Source organism: Mustela nivalis, assembly GCF_964662115.1.
Source record: "Mustela nivalis genome assembly, chromosome: 1".
Taxonomy (NCBI): Eukaryota; Metazoa; Chordata; class Mammalia; order Carnivora; family Mustelidae; genus Mustela; species Mustela nivalis.
The window spans coordinates 166302830-166326925 of NC_139020.1; the positions used below are offsets into that span (position 1 = coordinate 166302830).

Genomic DNA, 24096 nt, shown 5'->3' on the forward strand with positions numbered 1-24096 from the left:
ACAAAAAAAAAAAAAAATTAAATTGTACTTTGTCAACATTGAAAACTTTCATGCTTCAAAGAACACCATCAAGGAAGTGAAAAAGACAATTCACAGAATAGGAGAAAATATTTACAAGTGATATTTCTGAAAAGGGAGGTGTTTCTAGAATATATAAAAAATGTCTATAATCCAGTAATTAAAAGATAACCCAATTTTTAAAACGGCAGAGGGTAAATAGACAGTTATGCAGATGAGATATGCAGATAGCCAGTAAACACACAAGAAGCTGCTCGGCGTCACTAGCCGTCAGGACAGTGCATACCGAAAGGGCAATGAGTTATCACTTCACATCCAGCAAGATGGCTATGATCAAAAGAGAGAGATAGTAACAAGTGTCGACAAGGGTATGGAGAAAGTGGAACCCTCATATTCTGAGAGTGGGAATGTAAAATGATGCAGTCACTTTGGAGAACAGTGAGGACATGCCTCACAGTGTTAAACATGGTGTTATCATATGCCCCAGGATTTTCACTCCCAGTTGTATGCCCAAGAAAACTGAAACTATGAGTTCATAGAAGAACTTGCACACAAATGTTTGTGGCCGTAACATTTGTCACAGCAGTCCTTCCTTATCTATGGTTTTGCTTTCCATGCTGTCACGTTACTCATGATCAACCATAGTCCAGAAGCAAATGACTGTCGTTCTGACATATGGCCAGAAGGTCAGTACTAGCCTGCCGCTACATCGCTATGCCTCTGTCATTCCCCTCACTTCATCTCACCACACAGGTGTTTTATCATCTCACATCAGCATAAGAAGAAGGCTGACAGCAGTACATTAAAATATTTTGAGAGAGAGACATTCATGTAATAACTTTTATTGGAGTATATTGTCATTGTTCTATTCGTTATTGTTAATCTCTTTACATTAAGAGATTACTGTATTGTTCATCTCTTCCTGTACCTTACTTATAAATTAAACTATCATAGGTATGTATGCATGGGAGAAAACAGTGTATTTAGGGTCAGTACCATCCATGATTTCAGGCATCCCCTGGTGGTCTTGGAACTTATCCCCCACACATAAGGGGGGGGGGTGGCTACTGTAGAGCCAGAAAGTGGAAACAACCCCCAAATATCCAGGTCTTTTTAGCAAGAAAAAGAAATGTAATACTGTGACACATGCTGCAGCAATGGATGGACCATGAAGCCATGACACAGGATCAAAACAGTCAGACAGGAAAGGCCTTATATTGCATGAGTCCATGATTCCTGGATATGAAATGCCCAGACAATCCATAGATATGGGAAATACATGAGTGGTTGCCTAGAGCTGGACGTTTGGAGAGAAATGGGGAGTGTGCTAATGAGTATGAAGTTTTATCAGCAACTGATAAAAGTGTCCCAAATGGCTTAAAATCCCATAAGTTTGTTACGATACAGTTCTGGAGATCAGAAGTTGAGAATGGATCTCCCGGGCTAACTAACAGCTAGGTTTCATTCCAGAGCTGCACTCCTCCAGGAGACTCTGTTTCCTTGTCTGTCCCAGCTTCTAGGCCACCTTTTTTGGCTGATGCCTGCTTCCTCCATCTTCAAAGATAGCAGTGCAATTTCCTACAGTCTCTCTGTGACACTGACACTGACTCTGCCCCCTACTCTCTTTCATTGATAAGGAATCTTGTGGTTACTTTGAGTCCACCCACACAACCCTGTAAAATATCCCCTATTTCAATGTCAGCTGACCCGTGACTGATTTTCCCCTTGCCATGCACCAGAAGAAGTTCACAGGTCCTAAGGATTAGGTCATGGACCTCTTGGTGGTGGTGGTGGGCGCATTATTCTGCCTACCACAGGCCAGTAAAACTGCTGGGACCTAAATATGAATTGAGGCCCTGGCACTCTTTCTAGTAATAGTCACTGTATTCTTCCTTGCCACACACTTAGAGTAAAAAAATGCCAGTTCCACTTAAAAATGTTCTGGACGAAGCAAAAGAAAAAAAATACTAATTTTGTTAAATATCAACTTTTGAGCACACTGCACTTTCATAGTCCTGGTGATGAGCTAGGAGGAAGGCACAAAGCACTTCTGCACATGAGGTATGACGGTTGTGACAAGGAGACATGCCTGTGGCTTGGGTTGTGAGTTGGACTAGCTGCTTTGTTCATGGAACACAATTTTTACTGGAAAGAACCAGGGAAAACAAACTTTGGGTATCTGTCAGAAACTTTCACAAAAATGAATGAAACTGACTTGTCACTTCAAAGAAAAGAGTTTACAGGATTTGTTGACAAGGACTAAATTGCAGCTTTGAAGGGAAACAGAACTTCAGAAAACTTGTATATAACTCTCTGAGTTTGGTGGCTTTTAATACATGAAGACACTCCTGATGAGGTCATTGGTGATATTAATGAATATGCATTTTAGAATGTTGTTTGAGGAAATTTTATGAACATTTGGAAGATCTGCATAAACTCATGCAGGATGTTATGAAATCATATGCTTTTACGGTCAAGATCAACCAACCAGTGGGTTTTGATGTATCAATGTGTTAAAAGTTCATTTAGATGGCTCCAGTTTCTACATTGCTACTAGCCTTTTTGAAACAATGACTTGTTGAGTTTTAGTGTAGTATCAAAGAAGAAAATCCACAATACTGAAAAAACTGTTTAAAATACACTTCCTTTTTCTAACTACATCTGAGTAAGGCTCCTTTTTCATCCTAGTCCTCAACCAAAACTTCATGTTGCAACTGACTGAATGTAGAAAAAATCATAATTCAATTGCTATCTATTGAGCAAGATTATGAAGAGATTTTCAAAAATGTAAATAATGCTATATATGTGTTTTGTTCTGTTTTGGTGCAGTGGTTTTAATAAAATGAAATTTTTAAATAAAATTTTAATAAAATGTACTTATTTTGTAATTTTACAAAATGTACTTAAATTTTAATAAATAAAATATAATAAAATTTTAATGAAATGCTGTGGTTTTAATTAAAAATTTTGATTATTGGGGAACCAGGGTCACCCAGTCGGTTAAATATCTCACTCTTGATTTTGGCTTAGGTCATGATCTCAGGGTTGTAAGGTTGAGCTGCAGTGGGGCCTGCTTAAGATTTTCTTTCTCCTTCTCCTTCTACCCCTCCCCACTCATGCTCACTCTCTCAAGCCAAACTAAAAATAAAAATTTGGGGGCGCCTGGGTGACTCAGTGGGTTAAGCCTCTGCCTTCGGCTCGGGTCATGATCTCAGGGTCCTGGGATCGAGCCCTGCATTGGGCTCTCTGCTCAGTGGGGAGCCTGCTTCCCCCCTCTCTGCCTGCCTCTCTGCCTACTTGTGATCTCTCTCTCTGTGTCAAATAAATAAATAAAATCTTAAAAAAAAAAAAGATTCTCTCTCTCCATCTGCCCCTCCTCCTCCTTCTCCCCCCCAAAATAAATAAATTAAAAAAATATATGTATATAATATATAAAATATATAATAGAGAAGTATATATATAATAGAAAATATTTATCATTCCACTATATATATAAAATACTATTTACCCATTAAAAGGCAGGAAATCCTTCCATTTGCAACAACATGGATGGATCTTGAATGCATTATGCTAAGGAAAATAAGTGAGACAGAGGAAGGCAAATATTGTATGATCTCACTTAAATGTGGAATCTAAAAAAATAAAACCACACTCATAGAAAAAGATCAGAGTTGTGGTTATCAAGAGAAGGTAGAAAGATTGGATGGAGGTGGTTGAAGGTACAAAACTCTAGTTACAAGCTAAGTACTGGGGATATAAAATACAATATAATGACAGTAGTTAACACTACTGTATGGTATACCTGAAAGTTGCTAGGAGAGTAAGTCCTAAAATTAGTTATGATGAGGAAAAATATTTTCCTTCTCTTTAGTTATCAATATGATATGATGAATGCTACCTAGGTGTATTGTGGTGATTATCCAACAACATATACTAAGTCATTATGCTGTATACCTTAAACTTGTACAGTGCTGTATGTCAATTGTATCTCAGTAAACGTGAAAGAAAAAAGAAACCTGTCAATACCTTAATCATGAACATATATATAACATATAGTGGCATATAGGATACTATAACATATAGTGTCCAGAAGTGTGAGAAAATATATTTGTGTTATCCAAGCCAAAAAAAAAAAATCTGTAGAATTATATCATTACCCCACTTGAACCTTCTAATTTCTCTCATATTTAGAAAGGAGTCCAAATTCTCCTGATGGCTCATGAGACCCTCTGTGATTGGGACCTTGACCTCCATGACCTCATTTCTTATTACTGTACCCTCAGTTCACTCTACTTTGAACACACTTCATGCTACATCAGATTGTTGCTGCCTCTCGGCCTTTGCACTTGCAATTATCTCTGCCTAAAATGCTCATCTCCCACAGCTAACTCCAGTTTATAGAATCTCTCCCAGTTTTACCTCCTCAAATTGGCCTTCCCTGATAGCTTCACCTAAAATAACAGCCAAGTTTCCTTCTGTCTCCTTACCTTGATTTTTTTTTTCTTTTTCAGAGTTCTTATTCCCTCCTGCTATTATGTTACTGTTCTATGTGTATATTTGTTTATGATCTCTCCCACTGGAATGTAGGGAGGAATACTCCAGGGGGGCAGGAACTTGGTCTGTCTTACTCAAAGCTGAATCTTAAGGGCCTGAAACCGTGCCTGGAACAGAGCGGGAGCTTTGGTGTCCTGCAATTTCACATACCTTGGTGTTCCGACAGTAAATCCCTCGGAGCTAAGGTTGTGTTTTAGTAAACATCTCTGTGTGGTTAGAGTTTTTTGGAATGGGAATTTATGATGCGGGCAGCAGTGTTTTCTAGGAAAGTGGGTTGGACATCATGCTTTGAGCCCTACTTCCTTGAAAATCTGTGGGTTCACAGATTTGTGGGTCAGTGTTGGGTCTGAGAGAGAGGTGTTAGGACCAGGCTTGGCAGCAGGTTCAGCATTGACGGGTGGGGCCCAGAAATGAACAGAGTCTTGCTGCTCTGGACTCGGAGTGGGAACCTTGCAGAGTGGCCATTTCTGGGAAATGGCTGCCAGACTAGGCTAAATCTAGTGCCTGGTCTTTGCAGTCAGGCAATCCTGATTCAAACCCAAGCTCCATTTTGTTTTCTAGCTGTGTAACCTGGAACAAGTTATTTAGCTCTCCCCAGCTCCCAGCTTTCAGGTCTTACCTGGAGAATGAAGGTAAATAATTAAAACACTTCTCAGAATGTAACTGGGATAGTTCATGCAGAGCTCTCGGGAAGCATACAGCAAGCACTCAGTAAGGACTGCAGTGCTGCCCCTGGAGAAAATCATTCCCTAGTCTCCGTTTCCTCTTTGAGGAATGGGGATTCCTGCCTAAGGACTGCATAGAGCTGTTTTTTAAGCTGTAACAAGCGAAGAGACCGGAATGTGCTCTGAGGAAGAACAGAAGCAGGACAGATGTGGGAGGATGTTCTGATTCGGACTCTTTATAAAGGCGCTTTGGCTCCCTGCAGACTCTAAGCTTTGCAGGCTGGAGGAGATGGGCTTTGCAGCAGGGGTTCAAATTCCTCTGCCTGCAGCCACGTTTCAAAGCAAGGGGCGTCCATTCCCTCTCCAGACACCCTGGACAGCTGTTGGTGGGGCCACACAATGCCTACCCGTTGCCAGGCTGGACATGACCTCTGGGCATTGCAGACCCTGCCTGAGAAGGCAGAGCCAAGGTAAGGCTGCGTGAGAGGATCAGCAGCAGCCCTCCTGCTACCCCTTTCCCTGGCGGGTGGCCTGGCAGGCAGGGGCAGCTTGCCTTCTGTTTGAGTTGACAAGGCCCCTTGATAATCTTTTCCTTGAGTCTGAACTTCAGGAAGCTCTCGGGGAACAAGAAAGTTGGATGTGGCCTGGGCAGCGCTGTGCCTATGGGTAGGGTTGGGTGTCCATCCTGCTTTTTTTGGTACCAGAAGTTAGGTAAGTGAGATTCGAATTAGGGTTTAGGCTAAACCTCACTGAGGCTAAAATTAATTAAGTTAGGTTTATTAATTAACCTAAAAGGCAACCTGATGTAGAATGGGGCCTAGGTTTGGAGCTCGCCGCAGCTAGGTTTGAACTTTCCCTCCCGCATCCACATACCTCGCCTGGCTATGAGGACTTTTACAACTCAATGAACCCAACTTCATTTACGAGGAGTCCCTCTTTAAGTTCATATTCCTCAAGAGGAAAAATGGCATTAGACCTCTGATCTGACAGTAGAAACAAATGATTTCGAGAGCTTTTTCCTAGAATCCCAGATACCCGGGAGTAGGGATGTGAGAGAGATGTGCCCTTGCCCCAGGCCCATCTGTATTCCCCCACAAACACTTCACAGACACTACTGAGTATCTCTCTTGGGCCAGCTGTTTTTTGTACCTATTCTCATCCTTACACCATTCGATAAAGGAAGGTGTTCTTGTCTCCTTGTTACAGTGGAGAAAATATTCTGGTGCCTAGAGGACTCCAGGCACACTGTTAGCCCTGGGATTTCCATGCACGTGGTGCTGCCTTATTAGTCAAGCCATTCATCACGTGACTTGTGCACACACACCATGCTAGGCACGGGGTGTGGGAGTGGGGGACACTGGTGAATGCCACCAGATCTGGCTTCTGCCTACGGGGTCAGGCATTAGTCAACCTCCCTCAACCCACAGATGTGAAATCACACCAGTGCAAAGTGTTGAGAGGGAGAGGCATGGGGTTCTGACGGGGTTAGAAGGACATGGGGGGTTTGCTGGGATATGACACATGAGTAAGAGGGAACGTGGCATTGGCAGAAGCTCAGAGAATTGCAAAGAGGGTGGCACAAGACAAGGCTGCCTGGTGGCAGTGGCTGGGCCCCTCAGGTGCCATGGGCTGCGTTAAAGCCTTGGTCTTTATCCCTGGGGGGAAGACACTGAATTGTTAGCAACAGAGGATGATATCATCACATGTGGCATTTTCAAAGGCGGCACTTGGGGCGCCTGGGTGGCATGGTCAGTTAAGCCTCTGACTCTGGGTTTTGGCTCTGGCGGTCATCTCAGGGCAGTGACATTGGACTTGCACTGGGCTCAGTGCTCAGGAGGGAGTCGGCTTGAGACTCTCTCTCCCTCTTTCTCTGTCCCTCTCCCCCTTGCTGTCTATCTCTCTGTCTCTCAAATAAATAAATCTTGGGGAAAAAAAAAATCAAAGGCAAGGCTGGCTGCTGTCTGGAGAGCAGGTGGGAGGAGCAGAGGGCTTGTGGCTTCCCCAGGGAGCGTGTGCGAGTGGCAGCATGGAGTGGCGTGTGGCGTGGAGGCCAAGGGAGGGAGGACAGCTTCAAGGGGTGCTTTGGAAAGGTGGGGTGGGTGGTGTGAGGGAAGCTTCTGGAAGGCTGGCTTCACGGGATGCTGTCTGTGCCTCAGCGCCAGCCCCATCCTCACTCTTCTCTCACTGTCTTAAAATGGGTCATAGTGTTTGGCCAAGGGGCTCTGCCTTGTCACTTTTTCATTGGAAAGGGGCATTTTCCGCCCCTCACTTGGCACCAGGTTCTACAAGTTAGGAAACGGGGCCTGCCCCCTGGGGCTGGACCCAGGGATCTCAGGTCGGCCTCTCCCCCAGTTGCAGGCAGTCTCTGAACCAGCTCATCTGAGGAGGTGCCCAGGCTGTTCCCGTGGGGCTCGTGGCTAGAGTCACCCAGTTGGGCATGAATCACAGCTTCGGCCCCAGGGGCCCTCGCCCCGCAAGGAATCAGCAGAAACCAGGGCTGGGTTTTTTTTTTTTTTTTTCCCCCTTTCTCATTCTGGACGTCACTTTGATTCTCTGAGAAACAGAAGGGATGTGGAAGATGATTTCTAGAGTCCTTTCCGGCTCTGACGTGTTGTGTTTGTTCTGGTTCTGGTGGCATGTCCGCGCCGTGCGAAGCTCTCGGGGCTGCTGGGTCGTGTATGGGCCAGCTTGTGAGGAGGGGCTCGGCAGGGCCCTTGCTTGTCTTCTCTGTCACTTGCCCAGTTTTCTACCATTAGAAATGCCCTGTGAGGTACAACAAAAGCCCTCTGGGAGTCATGATATTTGGGGCTTTTTTCCGCTGAAATTTGAGTGGCATGGTCTTTACTGGCAGGGCCAGGGGAAGACTTGTTAGGAGAGGACAAACCCTCCCTGCCATCACAGTTTAGCCTGGGACAGGGTTCCCCGGGCCCCCGGGTGGGCCAGGAGTAACAGTGTGCTGGGGACCATTTCTACTGGCCTACAAGACGTCTGCCCCTGGCTTTTCGGAAGCAGCCTCATATTTCCCCCGGCCCTGTGGTTGGCAGAGGTTTCTGTTCTCATTTCCAGGTGGCTTGCCTCTGTAGCCTGGGGCTTGTTTAGGACTGTGTGGTTTCTTGAGGACCAACACCCTTGGCTCCCAATCTGGGACGTTCAGCAATAATTTTGGGGTGGGATGGGTGTGCAGGGTGGGGCATGTGGGGGAGAACTCCAGCAGTGTTTTCTGGAGCTCTTGCCACAAGCAGACCCTGCTTCTCTCAAAAAGGGTGACTGAAGGAGCCTCGAGCTTTTGGGCTTGGGGTAGAGAGGACAGATTCTCACTAATCTTCAGGGCAGGGCTTGTTTCCCAGCTGTAGGGTCCAGACCCCCTGCGCATTCTTGTAGGCAGCGACCACCTGACGGCGTCTGGTGCCCCCAACGGGCCACGTGCCATTCTAGCTCTTGTTCTACTGAATCTCCCTGAACCCCTCAGGGACCTGGTGTGACTGTGTACTTTGCAAAAATGGTACAGCAATACTTTGGGTCTCATTTGCCTCCAGTACCTCCTCCTGAAAGAGGCAGAGCACAGTTCTCCTCCTCCTGACTGGGAATGGGACTTTGATACCACCGCGTTGAAAGGAATGAGGCAGAGGGAAGTGATATGGCTTCTTTCTGGATCTTTCTCTCTGGCTCTCTCTCTCTCTCTCTGTGTGTGTCTCTCTCTTTCTGTGTCTCTCTCACACATGAAGCTTGCCTTTGAACCCAGCTGCCATGTGTGACGCAGTGTGGGAGCCCATTTGCAGGGCTCTGACTGCAGCCCCAGCCACGGTTCCCACTGGGACCGACCGCTGCCTGCAGGAGACCAAGCCTTCACGAGCCATAGCAGATTCCAACCCCAGCCTTTGAGTTGCTCCAACTGACATTGAATGAAGCAGAGATGGGCTATCCCATCCAAGTGCTGCTCAAACCATTATTCTGTGAGTGAAATAAATGTTTTAAAGCCCTACATCTTGGGGCAATTTGTTCTGTAGCCATAGTAACTGAAGCACATGGCTATTATCACCATCATCACTTGTTAATTGAGTTAACTGAGGCACAGAGAGGTTGGGGATGCCTCTCAGCATTACGCTGTGAGCATGTGATAGCTGGAAGACTCAATGCTGGCAGGCCTTGCCCCTCCGTGCAACACTGGGACCAGATCCGGGGGCTGTGTGTCTACCCCAGGTGAGCCTGCACGAGCTGGTTCATTGAATCCTCCTCTGCCAGCCTTGAACTCTAAAGGTTCCTGAAGGCATAAATAAGAAGACCTCAGGAGAGCTGAGGCTTTAGGATCATGATCATCCATTTTGGAGGCAGCAAAGCAAGTGTCCACTCTCTGGCACCCAGATGGAAAGTTCCAGAACTCAGTTCTCAGAAAAGGGGTCAGAGATCTAGTCTGATGCCAGTAAGCAGGGCAATCTTAGGCAGCCCCTTCCTGTCATGAGCCTCAGTTTCTCTGCCTGTAAAGTGGACAAGATGTGGGATTTGACAAGGGGATGAGCAGGAAGGGCTCTCCCAGTAAGGGACAGGCTACTTGAGAGCAGGGAGTGTCGGGAGTCCTGCCCACAGAGCCTGGCTTGCTGCAGGGAGCAGAGTTTTGCGGGAGCAGAGGAGGCAGAGGGGCAGGCCAGAGGCCTGCAAGGGGCTGTGGGGTGGAATTAAGAGTCTGCTGGGGACTAGGAGGGTGGCGTTTGTGCCATATTGGAGGGGTGGTTTGGTCAGTGGGGCGCTTAATCAGCACCCTGAGCCTGGCATTCGGAGGGCAGCTCAGCCTCTGTTTCACTGGGTGACATCAGAAAACCCTCCTCCTTTCCACCCTCACATCCACCCTGCGGGAAATGAACGGAGATGTGTGTTTGTGTTCTTCCTAGTCCTAGCGCTCCAGAATCTTGGGCTCTCCTGCCCTCAGCTCGGGTGTCCTGGCTCAGCTCCCGGGTGTGGCTCTTAGGGAAAAGTCCTGCACATGGGCTGCCTCTAAGAATACAGGCTGCAAGACCTTGGCTGTCCTGGTCTGGTCTGGTACATCTGTCTTGTGAGGACAGGTTGCCAGAACGTGGCGCTTTAGGATGGAGTGTGTCAGCGTCGTAGAGAAAGTGCTGTGTGCTTGACAGCTTCAGGAAGAGCTGGGGGAGGGGATGGAAGAAAGTAGCTGTTCCTTTCCAGTGGGGTTCCCACTGCGGGACCAGGACCCCCACCAGCTGCAAGCCCCACTCAAAGCCTAGGATGCTTGAAAACACTTGGAGGAATGCTTCGACTTCTCCAGTAGGTGAGGGAGAAGCCTGCAGAGGCAAGGCAGAGGGTAGCATCCAGAGTCACTCCTGTCAATCTGTGATATGGCTTTTGGGAAACAGAATTCTCTCCTTTCACATTGCAGAAATGATCTATATGTACTATGAATATCACAAGGTACAGACCGTCAAAATATTGCGGCCATCCGTGATCCTACCAACCACAGATAACTGCTGTTAATTTGTAACATCCTTTATAGATAACTCTCAGCCTCCTTTCTCCCCTCTCCCTCCTCCTCCCCATCCTTTATCCTCTTCTTCCTCTCTTCGCAACACACACACCCATTACAGGTCAATTTACAAAGATCCAATCTGTCATTCTTTTTTGAAAGATTTTATTTATTTATTTGACAGAGAGATAGAGAGCACACAAGTAGGCAGAGCCGCAGGCAGAGGGAGAGGGAGAAACAGGCTCACCGCTAAGGAGGGAGCTTGATTCCGAGCTCGAGCTGGCTCCCAGGATCCTGGGCGGAAGGCAGTCACTCAGCGGACTGAGCCACGGAGTCACCTGCGCTCTGTCATTTTTAACCTCTGTATCCTCTTTCGCTGGAGGTACGTAACAAAGCTCTTTCCATTCATCTTTTTTCACTGTTCTCAATGCTTGATTAACATCTGTATTAATCTCTTTGCCTTCTTGCCGAATTGTGTCCTTAAGTTCTGTCACCAGAAGGATACATTTGCTGTGTGGTGAAAAGTATCCAGGTTTTCCAGACTTTTGATACATATTGTCTTATTTCCTTCTAAGGAGGCTGTTCCAAAATGCATTCCCATTAGCATTGTTTGTCTCCCCAGGACCCCTTCCCCCACCACCCTCTGCCCCAGAGTATTTTTCTTGCTCATTCTCACCAGTTAGAGAGGGGAAAGATGCTATTTTCAGTTGTTGAAGACTTCCTCTCCTGACAGAGCATTTTCCTTTCCCAGACAGTCCACACTCTTCTGACCCATGTTTCCTGAGGACCTACTATGTGCCCGAGCCATCCCTGCCCAAAGAGGCTTCCCCTGTGCAGCCATCCTGTGTCCACTGCTTCACTCTGTGTGTCTGGCTGCCTAGACTTAGAAAATGACAGACGGAGCTGGAGGGGACCTTAAAGAATGTCCATACCCTCATTTTAAGGAGAGGAAATGGAGGCCAGGGAGGGGTGGGGGTTTGCCCCTGGTCATAGAGAGCAGCGCATTTCTGGTACAATCGGAACCCTGAATTCAGGCAGGGATTCCAGTCCTTCTGCTTGTCCTGACCTGATCTCACCTATCCTCAGGAGCACTGCTGTTGGTCCAGTTTAATTCCTGGGTTCCATTCAGGGTCACCTCACTGGGCATACAGTAGGTGCTAAGAAAATATTTACTTAATGAATCTGCATAACAGAGCACAGGAAATAGTACATTTTCCTTTGCCAAAATGTGCTCAACCTTCCAAGAGGAAAGGATGTTTTGTTGGGCGCCCCTCTGGGAAGAAATGCCTTTTTGTTGTTGTTTTTAATAAAAAAGAAGGTGAGTAGGCTGTTGGAATTGGTGGAGGAGGAGAGATGGGGTTGTCTGGGGCTTGGGGCAGTGTTTGTGTTTGAGCTGTTGGCTCACTGGAATTTGCCTTAGGTTCCTCTGTGCTTGCAGATGGACTGATAGACACAAGGTAGGGGTGGCAGACGAGAGAAGAGAGCTTAGTTTCCTTTGGTGTCCTGTGTGAATCTACACAGACCTCTTAAATAGTCCCTGGGGACTGTCTCAAGTCCTCTCTCAGACCATGCCCCCTTGCCCTCACCTTCACCAAAAGGTCCTTCTGGCTTTTATCTCCAACCCCTTTTCAGTGCTGCTCAGGCCTTTCAGGACACAGGAGGTGGCTGGGTCTATGCAGAGACAGGAGTTTGGGTCTGGCTTCATTTCTGATGGCAGTGGGACCTTGGGTAAGTCACCTGTCCATCTCTCTGTTCAGGTCAGATCTGCTCTCAAGGGGGCTCTTATCCCATCTGCCTCCTGCCACTTGCCCCCTTCCAATCTCTCCTCCTGCTGTTGCCTATCACATCTCTCCTTCAGGTAACCTCCCCCCCCCCCCCCCCCCCCAGTTTCCAGCACTGAGGGAGAGAGCATGAAGCCTCTTTCCAAGGCTGCCAGCCTAGGTGGTCCGGTTCTGGTGGACCTCTCTAGGCTTGCCTCATGCTTCATGCCAGCCACACTGGCCCTTGACCAGCTGTGTGCCTTGGGCAAGCCCCTCACACTCTCTGAACCTCTAAACCCCATCTGTAAGATAGACACCATGAGAATCCCAATTGCTTTGCTTGTATGGAGGATAACAACCACCTTGAAATGACTCTCAGCTCCTGGGGCCCTATTTCTCTGAAAGAAGCCACAGATTTCAAAGATCCTGATTCTCAATAAACCTTTTCTTCTGCAAAAGAACAGCCTGCTTTTATTCCAAGCTCAGTTATTCCCAAAGAATGCTTTTTGTCTCAGTTATGTCTTGTTGTGTCTTCACCTAGGCCAACAGTGTCTACAGATGGAGAATACATGTATTTATGCCACTTCCTTAATAGGGGTTATGTTGTTACATTCATTGTCATGCTTTATCTCTGTCATTGCTTTCTCTTGGGAAGAATGACCCATGTGTACAAATGCCATACTTTCTTACATACAGCCCTCCTATAGCCAGATTGCCACAGAAATATTTTTTCTGGGAAGCCAGGGTCTGACCCTAGTGATTAATATACTGGGGGATGTTCTTGGGGGAATCCATTAATCATTTTTTCAACACATTTTACTGATAAGTATGGAATAAGTAAGGTGATGGGTAAATATAATGTATCCCATTGGGGGTACTTAGGGAAAACCCTTCCCTGATCCCACCATGGAGTGGGGCAGGTGTGTTTTACCTCTTAGAATTAGGTTCTCAGATGGCATATATCATCAAATTACAGAAAACCAGAAGGATGAGATCTCAGAGAGGAGATGATCTTGATCAACCCTCTCATTTTATATATGGGGAAACTGAGGCCAGGGGAGAAAGTGAAGACTACTTAATTCTCACCTGAGTAGTTTGTAATTTGATCTGTAATTTGTGTGATGGAGACTATTAATTAATGTGTTAAAAACAAGGCAACAGACCCAAAATGGAGTTGCTTCTGTTTAGCCCCACATTACCAAACTAAGATTCAGTTTAAGCTCACCCAGGGATGTTTGGAATTTCAAACCAGTCAATCCGGAACCACCTGATCAGCACTAGTGAGTATCTGTCTGACAGACCCCTGCCTTCCCTATAGTGAAAGTAACCGAGCAATAACCAGTCACTTTGTTGCCAAGTATAACTCCCATGTTCTGGGGCTCCCTTCTGCCTATAAAAATCTTTCATAAAAATCTCCTCAGAGCTTTTTTTTTTTTTTACTTAGTAGATGGGATACTGCCTGATTCATGCATTGCTGAAAAAAGCCAGTAAGATCTTTAAATTTTATTCATTTGAATTTTGTTTTTAAAATTCCAGGGCTGCTGGAATTCCCAGGCTCATCCAGGAATGCTCACTCAACTAGAACCTTGGGACCAGGATGGAGTAATGGTCTGTCCCTAGGATGTCCTGGCACAGGGCTGTAATTGTGGATTCAGGAAACCCAGTCCATGACTAACTCAATTCTCTCCACATAAGTAAAAGAGGGTGAAGGGAAATGTCAGGAGGAAGTATGCATTTAAATTTTAAAGAGCCTTGTTCATTTTTGAATCCTTACCTTTTCTGCCTTAATTCTTGGTCTCTGCAAATTACTTTAAAACAAACAAACAAACAAACAAACAAACAAACAAAACAACAACAACAACAACCCACCTGATTTTAGAATAGAAAAGGAGTTAAGAATCAGAAGAAGATGTCTTTAACATTTCTACTTCCTTTGGCATCATGTAGGATTTTAATTTTGAAGCATGGCAAAGAGGCAGAAATGGCTTCGGGCCACAAAGGAACAGAATCAATTTAAGAGGAAGGCAGACCTTTTTCCCTTTTCTTTTCTTGAGATCTTTGCCCTAAAACTACCTAAAGAATGAAGTCCTCTGCCAGTGCTGATTAGAACTGAAGGCATTTCTCATTCCTTAGGAATGGGTATAGGAATAAAAGGACTTGAATTCACTGCTAAATCCAGTATATCAAGCTTCGGGGAGGGGAAAAATAAGCGTTGAAATTAACCTGATGTTTGGGAAACGTCAGTTAAATGCTTTTGCAACTTCATCACCATCTACTGGGTGGGGGGGGACACCGCTGTCCAAGCTCCCATTTGCCTGAGAGTCAGGAGCTTCCAAGCCAAGAAAGGAAGAAACCAAGCGGGTTATTTATGAGCTCCCTCCCTCTTGCAGTTTTAAGCCACTGTGAAAGAACCCTGTTTATTACAGTTCTGGGGCGAACCCTGGGCGAGTTAACCCTGCTCTGCGGGGTCGGCGGGGCCTGCGCTCCGCGCCTCCCAGCGGACTCGTGTGGTGGTGCAGCCTCAGCCCCAGGCTGCAGAAAAGCGGGCCACCAGCAGACAGCGCCGCATCCTGACGCTGTCAGCGCGCACAGCCTGGGCAGCGCTCCGAGCTCGCCTTCTGTCCCTATCCAGTGACCAGTTAGGTGCGGGCGAGGGGATTCCAGCTGAGGCTTCAGAGTCCGGGACCTCACGATAGTATCAGACTGGGTGCCGCCAGCAGCCATCCCAACCTGGCCTGGGAGCGCACGCGTCTTCGGAGCTGTCCGCGGCGGTGCAGTTTCCCCAGGGAGCCAACTTTAGGCCCGCTCGAGGACTAGGTGCAGGTAGCTGGGTCTTGCGCACGGGTAGACGGGTTGGTTGGGGCTGGAGGAGCCATTGGAACCCAAGTGGAGGTGGTGGGGTGCCTCGCGCCCCTGGTACCTGGAGACACGCCCCGTGCTCTGAGAGACTGCAAAGAGACCACTCAGGCTCAAGATGCATAGACCTGAACTGTCGAGGGCTAAGACAGCGTCGGCTTCCCGGGGGACTGCTGGGCTGGGGAGGATCCTTATGAGGGGGTACCCGGAACAGCATTTGGGAGCCCTGGGGGTAGGTATTCAGACAGGAGTTCTTCCAGGAGGGGCCGCTGGATTGGGGACCCACCGAAGCAGTTGTTGTGGAAGTTCGGGGGTGAGAGGGGATGGCTAGACGTCTTAGAAATAGGAGGTTGAAGGGGGGTGGTTCTGAGCTGGAGCTTCCCAAGCCAAGTGGCTCTTTGGGGGAATCTCCGAAGGAAGTAACTGGAGGAAGGAGAGATGGCTGTTTGGGGCGTCTGTCGGGAGATCGATGTGCTGAGGGTCTGGAAGGTGGGGCAGGGGGCTAGTTTAGGGATCTCTGGGAGAGATGGTCTGTTTAGGAGGCGCAGTCCCGCAGGAAAGTGATTAGGACCTTTCCCTCTCCCTCAGGGTAAGTGACTTAAAATCTTAAGGAACCGGCAGTCTGGCAGATTCCCGCTCATTTCCAGTGGCTCAGAGGAGGTACCTCAAACGGGGAATTCCGGGGTGGCAGCTGAACCACCCCCGGGGCAGGCGGTTGTACCCCTAGTCCCAAATAATTTGGGGCTCCTGGGAAGGGTACAACTGAGTCGGATGTGCGTCGGGAGAGTAGTGCTTGGTCTTCACAGAGTCCTCTGGATTCGTTTCAGGCTCCGACCAGCAAATCGGTCCTTGGCGTCTCTGCGAGTGGAACCCAAGGAGCGCCTCTCACCCCCGCCACCCCCAGGCGCGCGGGATTACGCGTCCGGCCCCACCCCGCCGCACTACTCCTTAAAGGGCTTGAAGACCAGGGGCGCAGGGCGACCACGGTCATGGAGGGCTCTCTGGTGGCCAACTGGAGCGCCGAGGCGGTCAACGGCAGCGAGGCGCCTCCGGAAGCCGAGGGCAACCGCACTGCCGGGCCCCCGCAGCGCAACGAGGCCCTGGCGCGCGTGGAGGTGGCCGTGCTGTGCCTCATCCTCTTCCTGGCGCTGAGCGGCAACGCTTGCGTGCTACTGGCGCTGCGCACCACGCGCCACAAACACTCGCGCCTCTTCTTCTTCATGAAGCACCTGAGCATAGCCGACCTGGTGGTGGCCGTGTTCCAGGTGCTGCCGCAACTGCTGTGGGACATCACCTTCCGCTTCTACGGGCCCGACCTGCTGTGCCGCCTGGTCAAGTACCTGCAGGTGGTGGGCATGTTCGCCTCCACCTACCTGCTACTGCTCATGTCTCTGGACCGCTGCCTGGCCATCTGCCAGCCGCTGCGGGCGCTGCGTCGCCGGGCGGACCGCCTGGCGGTGCTCGCCACGTGGCTGGGCTGCCTGGTGGCTAGCGCGCCGCAAGTGCACATCTTCTCGCTGCGCGAGGTGGCCGACGGCGTCTTCGACTGCTGGGCCGTCTTCATCCAGCCCTGGGGGCCCAAGGCCTACATCACGTGGATCACACTCGCCGTCTACATCGTGCCTGTCATCGTGCTCGCCGCCTGCTACGGCCTCATCAGCTTCAAGATCTGGCAGAACTTGAGACTCAAGACGGCGGCGGCGGCGGCCGCGGCGGAGGCTGCCGAGGGGTCGGAGGGCCGGGCGGCGGGCAGCGCCGGGAGCGCGGCTCTGGCACGCGTCAGCAGCGTCAAGCTCATCTCCAAGGCCAAGATCCGCACGGTTAAGATGACCTTCATTATCGTGCTGGCCTTCATCGTGTGCTGGACGCCATTCTTCTTCGTGCAGATGTGGAGCGTCTGGGATGCCAACGCGCCCAAGGAAGGTAGCGCTGGCTGGAAACCCGGAGGGAGCGCGGCGGGGCGGGGTCCTTGTCCTGCCTCCTCCGCACTGACAGGTTTCTGGGGATCTCGTGCTGGGGATGTGGGTTTCGGAATCCTGCAGGGTTTGAGGCATGGCTCCATTGGCCAGGGGATTTGGGGCTTAACCTCCCTGAGCCTTGGCTTCCTCTTCTGTGAAACGGCCACAATGATGAAAGTACTGGCTCTCATGAGGGGATGAAATAAGAAAATGCACGCAAAGTCCTTAGCACAGTCCCTTGGCTACATATGGGGCATATGGTTCCTTATTATGAATGGGAAAACTGAGGTTCAAATGACTTTGCCACTTGGTTAGCAAGTGGTGGAAGTAACTTTCAAACCCTGGTCCAAGCCGAAGCTCTCACCACTTGAAATTTACTTTATGTTGAACTTCTCCTTTAAATTCAAATCAACCTGAACTCCTGGGTCTGGTCAAGTACAGCAGTAGGTGGGCTATTTGATTTGTCCAGCTGAACGCTGAGTACTTGGGTAGTCGTAGGAGGGCGGGGCGTTGTGGGGAAGTAAGGTCTAAGGTCGAGTCTCTGAACCCCAGGCTCCTTGGAGGCGGAGAGTCTCCAAAGGCAGAGAGGTGAGTGCCTGGTTGGGGGTGGGGAGAGTGGGGAGCGGGGAACTGGCGGTGCCTTGGGCCAGAGACGTTGGTGGTGCTGGGAGTGGGGGGGAGGTGGGAAAAGGATGGGAGCCTCCCAGCAAAGATGCAAATTTTCGGATTTGACCTGGTAGGCTAGGGGATTTCTGTAGGAAATCTTGTGGAGGTCTGGGCTGAGGGTGGTGAGGGGAAGCTGGGTGGGGCGTAGAATGGAGTGGTATGTGGGGAGGGAGCTTGGGAGAGCAGAGAGCGCCTTGGATCCTGGGGCTTGTGGCCAGCATTGGGTTGCTGGGAGCTCCAGACAGCTTCACCTTCATTGCACACAATTCCAATTGCTCATCTGCAAATAGCAGGAGGGATGATCAGTGGTGGTGAATGACTTACACATTTTGTTTGCTGGTAAGCCCATAGCACTGCACTGGGATGCAGGTGACTCTAGTGATTGTAAGAGTAGAGCAAGGGGTTTGCTTTAGACCCTTTTTGCAGAAATGTCCCATTTCTAAATATGATCACTCCTGCTCCCAGAAGTCTAAAATATAACCATCCCGTGGAAGCCAAAATCTCCCTTTGTTCAGCTGGATAATTTTCCTTTGCTGTCTTTCAGAAACCACAGACTCCTGGCTTTACCCAGCCCTGCCTCGTAATCCAGCATTTTTCTTAGTGGCCAGGGCAGTTATTATTGAGCACATAGGGGGCACCTGTGGTGCTGCAGGCTGGGGCAGTGGGGAGGGGAGGACTGCTGGGCAGACACAGCACAGCCAGCCTGCCTCCATTGTGCAGCCCCTGGTCACAGTTCACAGAAAGGGTTCAGTGGTTCATGGTGGGGAAGGTGCTTTCTCCAGGTCACACCGTCAGTCAGTCGGAGGCAGACTAGAGCAGGTGGGTGTGGGAGGGAGGGTTCCTGTGCCACCCCAGCTCTTTCCTCCAGTGCCAGCCTTGTGATGAAGGACACAAAACTAGGGAGTGAGCCCAGCCAAAGGCACCAGTGGGTGTTTCTCATTATGGCATCAGACTACACCTGTTTGCTGGGTGGGAGCCAAAGAAATACCAGACCCAGGTCTTGTGGAGCTCAAACCCCGGTTCTTGAGGAAGTGAGACTGATACTGAGCAGATTCTGGGGATGCCTACTGGGGAGCCCTTTCTCTAGCCCTCACTAGTGTGGGACTTTGGGTGAGGGGTCCCCTTCTCTCCCTTGACTGTTAGTGTCTTGCTTTTAGAATGAGGACATTTCAGTGTTCATTCATTTCCCTCTCTTTCCTTCCCCTGGCTTCTCCCATTCATTTTCCTTCCTGGTGAGTTTTTCTCCCTCCCTTCCCGTCCCACCCCCCTTCATATGACTTCTTGTTGTCCACCCCTTCGCCTGATCTCCTCTTCCTATTTTCCTCCCTAAAGAATGAGAATATATGGTCAAAATATATCTTAGTTACTGAGCGAGGTTTCGATGTTTCCTGTGCTTTGAAAAGGCAACAGATAATAATACATGTCTTTGTCTTAAAAACAAAACACAAGAGGAGAGAGAATGAGAGCGAGAGCATCTGACTAAAGTGGGGGCCAGAGGCCTTTTGTGTGTATGCTGTCCCCTGAGGTTTCCATGGTGGGGCCTTCTCTCCTGGTGGGGCCAGCCTCCTGCTCTCAGGCTCCCGGAGCAGGAAGAGAAACAGACTCCAGGAACCTCAAGTCTTCCCTCTGTTCCTTGGCTTCTTTCCCAGTTCAGAGGAAAGGGTGGGTGCCACATGGAAAGCCCAGGGCCCCCTCATCCTTGGCCCTCTGTGTCCTGGGTGCTCCGAGAAGAGAATAAATGAAGACAATGGGATTCATGATGCCTCCTTCCAGGACCGGGTGCCCAGTTCCTGTGTGAGGGCCTGCCCAGCACCGAGGACTTGGGCTCTGGCCACAAGCCCCGCCAAGCTGTGCCACGGCCTCAGGGCAGCAGTGGGGGTCTGAGTGGACTTGGGCTCAGCTGGACTGTAAGCTCTGTGCCCACCTGACATTAATTGGGACTATTGCAAGTAGCAGGCTGGGCCATCAGAAATAATGGTGTTTACAGTCAGTTTGGAGACATGACTGTCTGGAGGCCATCGGCAAGTGTTAAGGAACAAAACAAGGAAACACTTGAGCTATTCAAGGAATTATGATCAGCACCGTGGAAGGAATGCACAGCCCTCACTTTCCAAGATGAAGAGAATTGAGAAGAGATGCAAAATATCTAGATCCGGGCCCCTTGCTCTGCTTATCTCCTGGGGGGTAGAGGCTGGAAGTTCAGGAAGCCCACTGAGAGCAGGCAGAAGTTCTTGCAGGAAGCCCAGGGGCAGGCAGGTATAGATAAAGGTGGATGGGGCACATGGGTGGCTCAGTGGGTTAAAGCTTCTGCCTTCGGCTCAGGTCATGATCCCAGGGTCCTGGGATCGAGCCCTGAATTGGGCTCTCTGCTCAGCAGGAAGCCTGCTTCCCTCTCTCTCTCTCTGCCTGCCTCTCTGCCTGCTTGTGATCTCTGTCTGTCAAATAAATAAATAAAATCTTAAAAAAAAAAAAGGTGGAGGGAGTGCGGCACATGTGGGATCTGTCCCTGTCAACAGCTTCGTTCTGAAAACCTCTGAGGGAAGGAGAAGCTCCGAACCCAACTGTGGGCTGCCAGAGGGGTTGGAGAAGTCACACTGGCCTTTCAGCTGTCCATGTGGCCCTTCGCTGACCTCAAAACCCCCTACCTCTCTGAGGCTTTGTGCACCCTGACCTTCTCTGCAAGCCCAGGCGCTCCTTTCACACCTCTCTCCTTTCATGGACTTCTTTCCCTCCTATGCCTACCTGCGTTCACACCAAGCTCCGCCTTTACAGGTTCAGAGCTCATCTTACTCCAAAAGTAATGAGAGGTTGGCCACAAAGATTCAGGTAAGAATCTTTGTGGCAAGACAAAGTAGATATAAGGAAACCTGGATGAAGGGGAGAAAGGGATAGGAAAATTATAATATAATCATAGCAATAATAATAATAATAAAGGCTCTGTGTGTAGAGGTGAGCCGTGCATGGAGCTCCCTTTCTCTAAGCCAGAGCAAAGACAGAAACTCTCCATTTCAATATTTCAGAGAAAAAAACAGTGTTCAGGGAAAAAAAAAACAACAACAGTGAGAGAAGAGAAAAGGAAGAGGAGCACTGTGGTAGTTACTGCACTCCTTCCCACCCAAAGCCGCCATTGGAGCCCTGCGTTAATGAAGCTGGTGAGACCACAGGAGTAAGAGGAGACCAGACACCCACGGCGCGTGTGGACCAGCCCCATATGTATCTTGGCAAGCAAATTCCGCTGTCAAAGATTCAGCGCTGACCTCTCCTCTTGAACTCAGTGCTGGCCCCCAGGATTCCGACTGGGGTAGTTGGGAGGGAGGAAATGGAGAGGGGGCATGTCTGTATTTCCAGGGGTTCAAGTAATGCTGGTTGGATGTGGTGGGGCTGATTTTGAGTCTCTGGCTCTAGGTTTTGGTGAAATGCCTGGTCCTGTAGGCAGAGATGAGAGAGAAGCGGGGACAGGTTGGCAGATGGGGCAGGTGCACCACCCGTCCACACTGAACACTATTCGTGGCTCCTGTCTGGTGCCTGGAGGCTAGGGGAGAAGCTTTTGAATTAAATCTCACTAATACTTCATAGATGAGTCATATACAGAATAGTCTCTGTTTTCTCTCAAACTGGCTGATTTCCATGGGAGCAAGAAAATGTCCAGAGAAGAAGGTGGAGACCTCCACTCCCCAGAGACCGTGGAAGGACCAAGGGACCTGTCTGGTGGGCCAGCACAGTGGGCAGGCACTCTGGAATCCTGCGTGGTTTGTGCAGGGAAAGAAGCATGCCACTGGCCTATTTGGAGTTTGCTCTGCCCTTTTCTTCTGTGTGTCCTTGAGCAAACCACTAGACCTCTCTGGGCCTTCGCTTCCTCTTGTATATAATCAAGGAAGCAAAGCCTACCTGTGGGGCTGTTAGGAGAATGACAGGGTGTGCCTCGAGGCACCTGGGGGCCACGTGACCAACATCACTCCTCTTCTGCCGTTCTACTTGTTCAGTTTTGTTTGCATTCTTGGGATGGACTCTGAGAATCTTAGCAGGTATTCTTGAGGAAGGAGATGGGCGTTTTTTCGGAAGAGCCCAGGCAGAGGGGATTGGGGCACGGAGAGGCAGAGCCTGTAGATGATAGGCCGTGCATCCAGGGTGGTGGGGGTGTGGAGGAGAAACTTGTTAAGGTTGGCTGTGAGTCTGGTCACAACAGGGACCCCTTCTGTTCTGCTCACTAGTGTACGTCCACAGCCGAGCACGGTGCTGGGCACCAAGGGGAGCTCAGCCAATGCTGGTTGAACAGACACGAGGGATATGGGAGGAGAAAGGTGCCTGAGATGGCCTGGGTTGGGTGTGCGGATTTGGATTGCAGAGAGATAAGGATCTTCTAAGCAGCCCTCCAACACTAGCATTGGCTGCCTGGTGAAGAAGTGAGCACCCCTGTCGCTTGGGGGCAACCAAACCTCTGTCAGGAGTGTTGTATTAGGAGGAAGGTAGAAATGCACAGGAGGCCTGGAGTTAAGTGTTTCTCTGTCTGAAAATGAACTTCCCAGCTCCTCCCTTTTCCTGTGGAATTGTGGTCCCTCGGGTGTGGCCTACCCACCTCACCTTTTCAAGGATGTTGTGCCCTCTGAGGGATGGGGAGGCTGTGGGAGGCTGTGGGTCTAGGTCTTCTCTGGAGAGACTAGATCAGTCTCTGGAGAGACTGGGCTGGCAGATTTGCTGCCTGAGGGCTTGGGCCACCTGACAACCCCAGAACTTTGCACTAACAATTGTTGGAAATGAAGGGAACCTCATGGGGGTCACCCCCAGGGGCAGGGGCTGTCAGGGGCTGAACTGTGCTCTGCCAGCCCCCATTGCATCAGCCCCGGGAGACGGCACTGGGCAGTGCTGTGAGCTGGTCTTGTTGCCTTCTCTGTGATTTGGGCCATGTCTCTGTGTGATCTCTGGGCCTCCATTACTCTCAGCAGACCTATGGGGCTAGAACAGGATACCCTCTGTGGCCATCTGCTTCAGTGACATGAGGAGTTAGAGTAGTTGGAAACAGGAGGCCCCCACTTTTGAGTACACAGTCCCACGTCTCATCCTCACCTGAACACAGCAAGGTAAAGGGGCTTTGTCCCCCTTTTACAGAGGAAGAAACTGAGGCCCAGAGAGGCAAGACCTGCTTGAGGACACTGTTGAGTGAGGCATGGAATTTGAACCTAGGTCCTCCCTAGGCTGCCCTGTCACACTGGCCTTCATCCCTAGGCCAGCATTTTCAAGATGGCCTACCACTCTTGGCATTGGGATCTCCTGGGTGCTTTTAGAAGTATCCCCTGCAGATATCCATCCAATGGAAGAAATGTGCAGCAAAGCCTCCCCCAGCAGATTTTTTTTTTTTTCTGTTATTGATCAAACCTCTTGGGGGGAAAGGTGAAGTCACCTGGGACAAAAACCCAAAGGGGAAGCACTTGCATTAGCCAAAAACATAACTCACAATTGCTTAATGACAAGAGTGTGGTTGTTAACTGTCCATCTAATTGCAATTTATCCCCAGAAAGGCCAAGTTCAAGAGCTCTTCAGGGCAGAGAATGATCTGTCCAATTTCCTCCTGCCCTTCCTCCCCCACTGCTTTGCCTATCAATGGCTCACCTAAAGACCAGACCCTCTGAGGTACCTGGCCCACCCAAATCTTGGGAACAACATCCTTGAAAAGGTGAGGTGGGTAGGCCACACCCGAGGGACCACAGTTCCACAGGAAAAGGAAGGAGCTGGGAAGCTCATTTTCAGACAGGGAAACACTTAATACCAGGGCGTCTGTGCATTTCCACCTTCCTGCCCTGGCCCCAGAGCCCTGCACCCTCTTTGTGACCCCAACATCTCTACTCTCCTGGCTCTCTTGGCTGAAACACCCAACACACACACACCTGGCTGCCTGTGTTCTCCTGGCACCACCCACTGGGCACTGTGTGTTCAAAGCCTCCGCTTCTCAGATGACCTGCTGCTGCTCCCTGATGCTCTCTGATGACCCTGCTCCCTGATGACCCCTCCATTCTAGCTCTACCACACGTCTCCTTTTGGGTGGAGACCCGAGTGTCTCGATGTCAGCACTCCTGACATTCTGGGCCATGTAATCCCTGTTGGGTGGGCAGCTGTCCAGGGTGCTGGGGGATGTTCGGGCAGCATCCCTG

General features: G+C 49.6%; 1 protein-coding gene across 4 annotated transcripts in view; it reads left to right on the forward strand.

Moving 5' to 3' along the window:
- The window catches only part of OXTR (oxytocin receptor), a 103692-nt gene that overhangs the window by 68227 nt on the left and 11369 nt on the right, over window positions 1-24096 (forward strand). Inside the window, exons 1-2 of one of the 4 annotated variants that reach the window (XM_082742537.1) lie at window positions 15031-15293; window positions 16154-17249. In XM_082742537.1, coding sequence (XP_082598663.1) covers window positions 16316-17249 — 934 coding nt within the window. In that variant the 5' untranslated portion in view covers window positions 15031-15293; window positions 16154-16315. Of the gene's footprint in view, window positions 1-15030; window positions 15294-15512; window positions 15559-15903; window positions 15987-16153; window positions 17250-24096 lie in introns of those variants that run through there. The other 3 variants (XM_082742536.1, XM_082742538.1, XM_082742539.1) reach the window with 3 other exon arrangements.